The 11,701-nt window shown below is 45.3% G+C and overlaps 1 protein-coding gene across 1 annotated transcript; it reads right to left on the bottom strand.

Moving 5' to 3' along the window:
* Positions 1–9,559: 9,559 nt before the first annotated feature.
* LOC109759196 (glutaredoxin-C15) lies at positions 9,560–11,151 on the bottom strand. Its single transcript, XM_020318023.4, has one exon. The coding sequence runs from the start codon at positions 10,105–10,107 to the stop codon at positions 9,793–9,795; it is 315 nt and encodes a 104-aa protein (XP_020173612.1). The 5' UTR covers positions 10,108–11,151; the 3' UTR covers positions 9,560–9,792.
* Positions 11,152–11,701: the final 550 nt, after the last annotated feature.

The following is an 11,701-nucleotide window of genomic DNA, read 5'->3' as shown; positions in this document are numbered from 1 at the left end:
GCCCAGAGATACCTCTCCGTTTACACGGAGTGACAAATCCCAGTCTCGATTCGTGCCAACCCAACAGACACTTTCGGAGATACCTGTAGTGCACCTTTATAGCCACCCAGTTACGTTGTGACGTTTGGTACACCCAAAGCATTCCTACGGTATCCGGGAGTTGCACAACCTCATGGTCTAAGGAAATGATACTTGACATCAGAAAAGCTCTGAGCAAACGAACTACACGATCTTGTGCTAGGCTTAGGATTGGGTCTCGTCCATCACATCATTCTCCTAATGATGTGATCTCGTTATCAACGACATCCAATGTCCATGGTCAGGAAACCGTAACCATCTATTGATCAACGAGCTAGTCAACTAGAGGCTTACTAGGGACATGGTGTTGTCTATGTATCCACACATGTATCTGAGTTTCCTATCAATACAATTCTAGCATGGATAATAAACGATTATCATGAACAAGGAAATATAATAATAACCTATTTATTATTGCCTCTAGGGCATATTTCCAACAGGGAATCCCACACAGTTGCGCGACACGGAGAGCACCATAGGACAACATCAAAATAAAACATACAACTCAAAGCAATCACTGTTCACTGCAGATAAAAGGTCTAGCAATTCAAACACCGTCCATTGCCGCTGTGACCCCATTATGTAATTCAAATCAAGATGAAAAATCAAGTAGACCCCACATAGTTTATTATCACCAACCATGTGAGATGCAACACAAAATATCCTGGAGCACCGTCGGTGTATAGTACGCCTATGGCTTACGCGAGAAGGTGCGTCGCTACAGTCCACAGCCGGCGTCTCAAGCACACTAGCTCGCTCCTCAAATATCATTTCACTGTTCAATTGTCGCCGGTGAAAGATGGGCACGTGGACCCGCATCTTGAGGGCAACCTCGGTGGCCCACTCCGGCAAGAGCGCAGCCGCCATGCGCGTGCTAACAAGGTGCATGAGTGCGGCCGCAATATGCGACCGGGCGACCAAGGCAGCCCAAACGACCACTGTTGCTTCTCAGGTGGCAGCAGCAACATCTGCCTCGGGGATAGCAACTGGCGAGAGCGGCACAACAGCTGTCCGTTCCACATCGGCGGCCTTAGCCCTGATGGAGGCCGCCCACGACCATGTCGAGGCCGCCCACGCACAGCTTGTGGCGGTCACCGCACAAATCAAACGAAGCTTCTCCGACAAAGGTCGGCAACCCATGGCCGAAGAGTTGGCAATCGTCGAGAGCGTTCGAGCAGCCGTCCGTTCCTCCGCCGCATACCTTGCGACGACAAAGCCCGTCCAAGCCCAGCTCGTGGCGGCCTTTTCCAAAGAGATGGCGGACGCGGATGGCGAGATGCTTGCCGAGTATGGTGCGATGGATGCCATGGAGCCCCTTCCCTACGAGACCATCGGGCGCGAGCTGGACATGGAGGCGGCAGCGGAGATCGACGAGCACCAGCCATAGTAGTACTCTTTGTTTTGTTTAATTAAGAGCGCCGGTCTTTAATTTATTAGAGTAATGTTTAGGTCAGCTAGCTCTGTTTAATTGCTGAACTTGCTCGATTAAGAAGTGTGGGTGTGCTGTAGTCTCCTTTGTGTACCCAAATTATGCATTGACGTGGATGACCACTATAACCAGGGAAATTCAAACCAATATTTTTGACGTTCAAACTCATCAGACACGGGTTAAGCTATCCGAATCATTTGTGATGTTCACATATCGTACACAGTTCTGAATAAGGGACCGTGTCTGATGATACTTTGCGCGCCAGTTTTTTCGCTGAAGCGATTCCAAATTTTTGGCTTCCGCGGAAATATCTACCTCCCCGCCCCCTCCCCCTTACCAAAAGCCACATTCCCCGTGTTTCCTCCTTTCTTTCCAAGTTGAAACCTTCACTCCTTGCTTGCAGTGCCGCCTCCTCGCCGGCAACCCTCCTTCACGCTGCTCGGCCTCGTCTATCCAGGCAGGTAATCCACACTTGACCCCCATCATCCTCCTCCTTCCACACCCCACATGCCCCGACCGCCGGCGCGACACCTTTCACCCAAATCACTGAACCCTCCACCAAATAAGTTCCGCCCTAAGCCATGGTGCACACAGTATAGTCAGGATCTCAAGGAGCATTTGGCAGCGGAGAAGCAAATCACGGCCGCACGCGCGGATGAGGTCACGATGGCTGCCATTTGTGCCGATCCCCAGATCTTGGAAGAGCACCTTGCCATTTGCTAGCTATGCCGGTTAAGCATGCTCGGTTTACCCGTTGCATGTGCTGCTCCTGCCTTTCCTTCACAAATTCTAGTGAATTGTGCTATCTAATTTTACCATGCAATCTGTTGCTCTAGTGTATATGTCCTATATGTCGTGCAGCGTGGTGCTCACTTATTAACTGTTTTGTTAGTTAGTTTTCATCTCTAGTTAACTGTTTGGTTAAATTTTGTAAATGTGATGTTCAATTCTTCAGGCTGCAATTTTGTATTGTCTTCCATGTGAGAAATAAATCGAATTTATCTTTACAAAATACATGAGAAACAAATACAACTGCTATATTTCCAAGTTGTCAAGCATGCTTGGTTTGGTTATACATTGTGCAATGTGGTGCTCAGTTAACGTTTGGTTCATTTGTGTTGTGGTGTTTAGTTAACTGTTTGGTTCAATTCTGCAATGCGATGTTCAATAGTGGTGGGTGCATTCTGTTATTGTATACCATGTGAGGAATAAATTGAATTTGGCTGTAGTAAATACATGAGAAACAAATAAATTAGCTATATTTCCAAGTTTTTAAGCATGCTTGGTTTGGTTAACTGTCTGATCTTCTATTAGGAGTATGTTATATTGTGCAATGTGGTACTCAATTAATGTTTGGTTCATTTGTTGTGGTGTTTAGTTAACTGCTTGGTTCAATTCTGCAATGCGATGTCCAATTGTCGTGGGTAGAATTTTGTATTGTTGTGCATGTGAGGAATAAATCGAATTTGGCTGCACTTAATACATGAGAAACACATACAAGTGCTATATTTCCTAGTTCTTAATCATGCTTGGTTTGGATAAATGGGTTTTTCATGTGGCTTGAATTAGTCTGATGAATCTGCAATGTGCTTATTTTTCATCAACATATTTTACTGATAGCATGCGAACCCTTACTTAACCTGATGACTAACTACCTTATATGTGTTGCAGGGAAACAATGGTAAGCACCGCGGTTTACAATCGAGGTTAGCACGTGCATGGTCCATTGTCTAATACCACATTATTGTGCAATTGCACGAACCATTCTAATATTTAGGTTTTTTACAATTTGGTCTTGCACATGTAGGTCCTGCTGTAAGAGGTTTTGACCCACTGTTCGACCCTTTTCGCATATGGGGAAATGAGTTGTCCATGAATATCAATCAAGTCAAGAAACTCAGAAAGATTGTTAGGATAAAGAAATTAGCGACAAAAAACAACAAGATCCTTGTCTGCACAATGAAGAAGACATCAGTTCACTACAGGATGGTACTAACTATTATACCTTGCCTTTTTTATTCCTTCGCCTCATTTCCAATATAGAGAAGATATTTATGCACATCCTTGTTTTCGGGCCTTTCCAAAGCATTTCATTGATGATTACCTCTCAAACCACCTCTATGGTTAGGATGCGAGGAAGGTTTTCATACAACACCCACGGTTCAATACTGAAGTGTTCCCGAAGAGGACGAAGGACGGACGGTCAATCATCTACAGGCACTGGCCTAAAGTTGCAAAGACCTTCAACATGAATGAAGGCTCAATATTCGTCTTCCACTTCAGCAGTTTTCCAGATGAGATGCATCTGTCTATATACCATCTATGATGCTAATTTTGAAAGGATCTACATGTTGCATGTAAAACTTGGTGCTGATGCAGTTGTCTAATGGGGTAGCTGAGTGCTGAAGCTATATCATGTTGTACTCTGATGTATTTCAATTATGAAATCATGCTTCCTTAATATGGAAATGAAATATATTATGTGCTTAATATGAATGTCAATTAGATTAATAAATGGATTATTAGTAATAGGGCAATTAGCTTGCTAATGGCGAATTAGCCTACTAATTTGGTTTTGCTATTGCAAACGGTTATTCAGAAAATACCGTGGGTGATGACCTCACGCAACGCACATAGTTTCTAGAAATAAACCGTGTTGGATCAATGAACAATCACACACGACCTTCTCTTGAAAACTGTTTGCGTTAGGCCACCTTGCGCAAACGTTTACCACATAAAAACTGTGTGTGATGGACAGCCTTTGCCACACGGTATCTTCTACGCATCGTGTGTGATGCATTCAATAACGCAAACAATAAAATTGTTAATATCGTGTGCAATGGCAACGCTATCACAAACGATTTAACGGGGGAAATTGTGTGTGATGTACCTATGAATGAAAACGTTTTCCTTGGAGCGACTGTGTGGGATGTACACACGAACGGAAACGTTTAGCGGGGACTGACTGTGTGGGATGTACTTGCGACCGGAAACAATTTCGCCTTTATAATTGTATTTTTAGCTCTACTGTACGTATTTCTGTATTTGAACGCTCGCCGGTCGCACACGAACTCATTTCGCCGAGCGTGTGTTCTAGAAGGGCATATCCCCGACAGTTTCTGGATCATGTGGGAAGGACCCCCCTATCACCGTCACTCACTAGGCGATGGTACTAAATGCTGTCGTGGAAAGGGGTTAAAAACCGTTTGTATAGCACCGACGCGTACCAGTGCATCAAAGAGAAAATGGGTTGAACTGGTTAGTCAACGTACTTTTTACCCTCTGAACACTTATCTAAATAAGATATTTAAATCCATATTTTGTCTTTGTTTGCCTTACCATTGTATATTGTCGCAAATGTATTAATATTTTGGAATTGTGCGATACCTAAATATTCAACCAAACCGTTAACCTGGATATATGATTTTTGTAGGGAGAATTGGAATTCACAAATGCTGAGCTGAATGCAAGTCTAGCAGGCCAGTATGAAGAAATTGGACCTATCAAGATGAAACACAAATAACCTGTAGCATTCAAGAATGCCCAGGCAGAGGAACAAGAGCCTAAAGCTGTTAAGAAGGCCCTAGTAGATCAACATGAAGAGCCTGAAGCTGTTAATAGGGACGTAGCATATCATCATTAAGACGCTAAAGTTGGGAAGGAGGCCCTAGCAGAGGTATACGAAGAGGCAGAAACTGGCAAGGCAGCCCTGGCATAGCAGCATGAATCGCCTGATGCTGGTAAGGAGGCCATGCCATAGCAGCGGGAAATCCTTGAAGTTGTCAACAAGGCCCTGGTAGAGCAACATCAAGAGCCTGTACCTGGCAAGGAGGCCCTGCCAGAGTAGCAGGAAGACCTTGAAGTTGTCAAGAAGGCCCTAGCAAAGCAGTAAGAAGAACTTGAAGCTATCAAGGCGACCCTGGCAGAGCAGCAACAAGAACTTGAGTATGTCAAGAAGGCCCTGCCAAAGCAGAATGATGATCTGGTAGACAATAATGAAGAAGTTGTAATGCCCTATTGGACCTGCAAGAACTAAAGCTGTCATCAAGGCCATTCGAGAGCAGCAAGATGTAGTTGAAGCTGACAAGTGTCTTATTTTGTTGTGCAATACTTTGTCCCATGTTTCTTATTTGTAATATTGCAAATTTTGGATCTAAGCTATGAGAGCAAATTATGAATTTTATTCCAATTTGGCAGCAAAGTCAATAAAAAACAAATTATCGGAGTCTACAAACTATGACGATTATGGATATCCTCACCAGCGTATGGACCCACATGTAAGTAGCCACGTCACCCACGTCTGGTCCCACATGTAAGAAGCAACATCAGCATTTTTTTGGCCCATATGACAGCGGCGTTGACCGATCAAAATTAACGCCCGACTTATTACTAACGGGCACCGTCAGTGATAAAACCTACAACAGACCCACATGGAAGCAACTACGCCAGCAAGTGTTGGCTCCATGTGTCAAAATCTTTGACCGCTCAAACCCACATACCGATTACTTGTGATAGATTATCGTCACAAAAAATGATCTTATGTGACAGATTGGCCTATCATAGGTGACAGTCTGGGCTGTCATCGAAAATGGTTGTTATTGACAAATTTGGGTTCGTCACCTAAGACATGATCTCTCGTGATGGAAAAAGTGGTACCGTCCAGAATTTATTTTCTATGCAGCGCTTTAGTGATGGTGGGGGTGACAGCCAAAATACGTCACCAGGGCATTTTGGTGACGAAAAATTATTTTACGTGACACAAGTGAAACATCACAAAACAGTCGGTGTTTTGTAGTGTCTAGTCCTTCTTCTTGTTGGATGCCCTCTTCTGGCCATCGTTCGGGAGAGGACGCCTAGTGTTGACCCTTGGCTGGTCATCGTCATCTCCGTTACTGTCGTCCTCCTCCTCTAATTCAGGATAATCCAACTCCGAGTCGGTCTTAGAGCGGTCCTTCAACCCTTCCATGACCTCAATAAAGATGAGGTCGTCAGAAGTGTAGAGGACAGAGGACAACATCGGCGCACTCGAATCCTTGCTTATACCAGGGCTGTGGGTGTCGTCGCCGCTGGAGCAATCGACAATCCATGGCCATTTCCAGGCCATGGTTGCGATTCCTTTTTAAAACTCATCAGTAGTTGTAAATATCTTGCTAACTATCTAACAATTAAGAAACTATATATAACTAGCATTTGCAACTAACTTATTTCTATCAATATTGCTAACAAATAAACATCATGCATCAATCATATCTAACTTCATTATTTTAACAAATAAACTATGTGCTTCTAACTATCATTTTCCCAATTTTATTCTAACTAGCATTTTAACAAATAAACAGCTTGCTTACAATTAGCATTTTAACAATTTTCTACTAACTAGGATTTGCTACACATATCATGTATATTTAACAAATAAACATGCATGCATTTAATCAAAATAAAAAACACCAAAAAAGGGTGATGAAGAACTCACGTCGCGCGCTCCTCTTTGTGGATGCAGATGACGGTCCCGGTGCAACAGGGGGGGGGGCGACATTGCCCTTGGCTGCGAGTGTGCTAGCCATGGTGGTCGTCAGCGCAACAGCTGTTGCGATGGCTGCGGCGTCTGTTGGCACAACGCATGCTGCGAGTTCCATGGAGCGATGGCGGGGAGAAGGAGAGGAGGCGACACGACAGGGAGAGAGGAGGAGGCGGCGTGGCGGTGGAGGTGCATCAGAGGAGGGAGACGACCGATGTTGGCGAGTGTTGTAAGTGCATCTAGTGCCCCTTAGTGATTTTGTTGTATTGAAGACTTATAGGTTAAGGGACTAATATGTTTGTGAGTGTACACATGCTGTATAAGTCTATGGGGAGTTTGATATTTACGATGAAAGTCGACCCCTAAAAATGAATGTCTTCAATTGAAGACTTTGGTTTTCTTGAAGACTTTGAAAGTGAGGAAATTGGTGTGACCTTGAAGACTTCGATATTGATGCAAGGATTATGAAGCGTGGAGACTTTTGTTTTTGTAGTTTCATTTTCTCTTTCTTGAGTCATAGGAAACACCATATTGTTAAAGAGGGTTGAGGTAAAACAAAGGAAATTTTTTCAAGTGATGCTCATCTCAAAATCCTACACCTACCCAATCCTTTCGAATGAAGCCATACAAACAGTTCAGTCAATTTCTTCCGTGACAGAAATGAAGATCTTCTGTTCTTTGAGGAATTTGTTCTGACTGGTGAGTTAGGAATTCACCAGTGCGAATTGCCTAAAGCGAGGAACATGATAGCTCTGAGGAATTTGATAACTCAAATTTCCGACCGTTGCTGTGCTACGCGCCAGTTGTCTCAAAATATCTTATCCACCAAACGGTCGTATCATTGAAGGGCATTTATGTCTTATCATGTCGGGCTGCTCCCTAGGATATAAATAGCCGCCCCTGCAACCACTAGTTGGTTGGCTGCTCCGAAAAAACTGACACTTGCCATTGAGAGTATCCCATCCTCCGAGGACTTTGAGCGAAAATCACCAGTGAGGAAAAACTCAAACCCAAACACCTACAACCCAAAGTGATTGAGCATGACTAAAGAGATTGTTCCTATGTGGAACCGACACTTGTTACCTTTGAGGACTATGCATCCTCCAGGTGGTTAGGCGTCATGGTCTAGAGCATCCAAGAGGAATTGTGGATCGCCGAGTAACCGAGTCTGTGAAGGTTTGGAAGTCACATGAAGACTTACCATGAGTGATTGGGCGAGGTCTGTGTAACCTTAGCTTAAGGAGAATACGGTGAGGACTGTGTGTCCTCAGATTTAAATACCTAGCCGCTCCAACCAGACGTACGACTGTCACAGCAGTTGGAACTGATCTATCAAATTATCATCTTCACCAAGCTACTGGTTCTATTTCCTCAACCCTTTCATTTCCTCATTCATGTGTTGATGAACTTGACTGTTACTGTTTGAAGACTTTGACTGAAGACTTTCTCAATTTTTTCAATTCTAATTCTTCAGTCACCTTGTTTTTAGCCTGCTTATCCTGTTTACACGCTACCTGTGCTCTGTGCTTGTTTCATTTCATCATGATGATTGTGTTACTGCCATACTATGCTTGCACCTGAGTACTTATTCCGCTGCTTGTAGTTCGTTGCTTAGGAAATTCCTCAAGTTGAAATTCCTCAGTGACGTATTTGTAAAAAACGCCTATTCATCCCCCTTCTAGTCGATATAACACACTTTCAAATGTTTTTACGGTTGCCACGAGTGCGCGCGCACCCCACATTTAATATGGGTGGGGAAGACGAAGGGTATACCCTTTGCCGAGTTTTGGGACTCAGCATAGGAATCCCAACCGTCAAATAGCCGTTGCCACGTGCCCCGCGGGCCTCCTGTCAGATCTCTCTCGGGTTTTTCTCGACGAGCGCTCGACATAGAGGTGAACGTTGAATTCTGTAATAAAAAGGAGATTTTTTTGCTGAGTTTCCGTTAGTGGAAACCCGACAAACATAGACCGCCGTCACATCTGGCCTGGTAGTATGTGGGGTCCACCTGTCAGGCACTGTCGAGTTTATATCTAGCAAAACTCGGCGAATATGCGACACTGCTGAGTTTCTTTCTTTTGCCGAGCCCGTTTTTCCTCGCACTAGGCAAACACTGAAGCCTGCTGAGTTGCGCGTCACTGCGGAGCTCAATTATCAACAACTCGCCTCCCGATGAATTGAACTCGGTGAAATTCCGGATTCCAATAGTGTGGTAGGAACTTGGCAAAATTTGTGTTTGTCCGAGTGCCATATGGCAGGAACTCGGCAAACATGCGATTTGTCGAGTGCTGTTCTTTTGCCTAGTGTTTTATCGTGGAACTCGGCAAATGTTATTTTGCGGGCAAAGTTAGAATTCAGTAATGAATTTGAAGACTCTGCCAACCGGTTTTAGGGAGAAAAAGAAGTGAAAAAAAAAACTCGAGGTTCAGAGAGATTGGCCGGTGCCGTGGCCGTTTGTGAACGAGTTCATTATTTGTGAATGGTTTGAAAACGTAAACTCGGTGCTGAAAAGATAAGCCTGAAAACGTGGTGCAATGGGAAAAAGTCCACTTCTCATATAAAGATACGCAGCTTTGTCATTCCCTTATCGATAGAGGCCAAAACTTCTGGTGCTCCCGTCTTCATTTACGTACTCATGTGAGGATGGTTTAGTAGGCAAAATACAAACCAAACCTCTCTACGCGCGCATGCATGCAGTGTAAAATTTTGATTACTAACGGTACTTATACGTGGGAGTTAACTTGATGCTTCTCTCAGCCTCTCAGGCTCAGAGCCAGATCGCCCCGGCGGCCTTGAGCATGGGCACCAGCTTCCCACCAAGGTGCAGCGACATGACCCTGTCGGTGGAACCGACGAGCTTGCCGCCGATGAAGACGGCCGGGACGGCCGGCGTGCGGCCCAGGCGACGGGCGAGGTCGCGCTCCATGTCACGGCCCCGGGGGTCCTTGTCCAGCTCGTGCACGGCCGCGCAAACGCCGAGGCCCGAGAAGAGGGTCGTCACTGTGTAGCTCATTGGGCAGTCGTTGCTAGGCGTGAAGATCACCACCGCCTTCTCCGTCGATAGCCTCGTCACCCTCTCCATATGTTCTCGTCGATCTTCTTGATGGATTGTGAAAGGAGCTAGTTGGAAAGCTACTGTTTTTCTCTGAGAAAGAAAGCTAGTGTTACTGGGTGGTTTTGCCTTGTGTGTGATGTGTTTAGAGTATGGTGCGAGGCCCTCCTTTTATAGCGCATATGAGAGAGAGAGAGAGAGAGAGAGAGAGAGAGAGAGAGAGAGAGAGAGAGAGAGAGAGAGACGAGGCGAGCGAGAGGCGGGTGGCATAAGAATCCTCGACGTGTGCATAGCACGCTCAAAGTGACCACCGTGGGGTATCTCTGTCACTTGTCATATGACTGTTAGTATAACAACGGTTCATTGCCATATGCAACAACAAAAAATTAGGGATAAAAAGCTCCCCGGGTCCATTTTCATTACGGACATAAAACTTATATAATGCTCAGAATTCAGAAATTACATGGATAAAACCTATTTCCAGGGAAAAGAAACAAGACTTGAATTTAGACCTGACCCATTAACTCGTGTTTAGTCTGTGTCTGTCGGATAGTAGCGGGAGGCAAGCGGTATGGGACGTGTTTGTCTTATGTTGTTTCTTTCAGAGGTATTCGGCTATCGAGGTGTTGGTAGACGGATAAGAGCGGATGGTACAGACCGCTTCAATGACGAGTTCATGCACTCCGGTGGAAACACAAGATCTTTGATCAGGCTATGTCACCGCGTGCCTGTGTCGTGTCCTTGCTGAAGGTGGTGGATTGAAACTTGGCTTTGTGGATGAGAATTCGAAGTTCAACCTTGTGGTGGACTCGCCATCATCAACGCACGTGCGGCGATTCCTTCTTAAAGGCGTAGCTTCCGAGTTGTGTATTTTTCGTTTATGTTGTGTCTTCTATCATAGGGATTAGTGACTATCTGTTGGGTACTGTCGCGAGGTATATGGCCTCAGTATTTGTTTCCTGCTTTTTTTGGATCGATGTTGTTCAGCTGCTGGAGTTTACACTATTAATAATATATAGCTACATGCATCGTCTTCATGTAGAGGCTGGGGTTATCCTTCTTTTAAAAAAAACTTAACAAAAATGCTAGCTCATCTCTTCCACGGCTCTTCCTCCTTCCATCTACCGCATGCATGCAGCCCTAGCACTACGAGTCGATTGCAAAAAATCACCACATTTGCGGCTAGGTTTACAGGAAACCATCAACTCGTTAATCCGTTGCGGAAAACACTGGAAAATTTGTTAAGTCGTTGCAAAAATCACTGATTGGGTGATTTGGCCCGTTTGATCACTTTCTGACAGTGGGGCCGGATTGTAAGGAGCTTAACTGGCAAAAAATTAGCACACGCACCCCTAGATATTTACAGAAAAGGCAATCAGGCCCCCGGTGTGGACAACCGCGGCGCACTGGCCTTGCCGTCCAGTACGTACGACGACGCCCTCGTTGGCGTAGGAGACGGCCATGGCCGCGGCAGATGACGAGGAGGCGGCTGGGGTGCGTGCATTTCCGAGGCGTTGGTCTGCCGGTGCTGCAGCGACGGTGGCGGTCGGGTCAGCGACATGGAGCACGCGTCGGGAGCCGAAGCAGAGGAGCGGCACCCTCCTCCTCCGATGTGGTCAAGGGC

This window comes from Aegilops tauschii, chromosome 5, assembly GCF_002575655.3.
Source record: "Aegilops tauschii subsp. strangulata cultivar AL8/78 chromosome 5, Aet v6.0, whole genome shotgun sequence".
In the NCBI taxonomy this organism is placed as follows: Eukaryota; Viridiplantae; Streptophyta; class Magnoliopsida; order Poales; family Poaceae; genus Aegilops; species Aegilops tauschii.
Note: the sequence above shows the minus strand (reverse complement) of the source record. Positions and strands in the feature narration are given on the sequence as shown.

Coding starts and splice junctions, on each gene's coding strand:
- LOC109759196 (XM_020318023.4), bottom strand. CDS start 10,107: ATGGAGAGGGTGACGAGGCTATCGACGGAGAAGGCGGTGGTGATCTTC.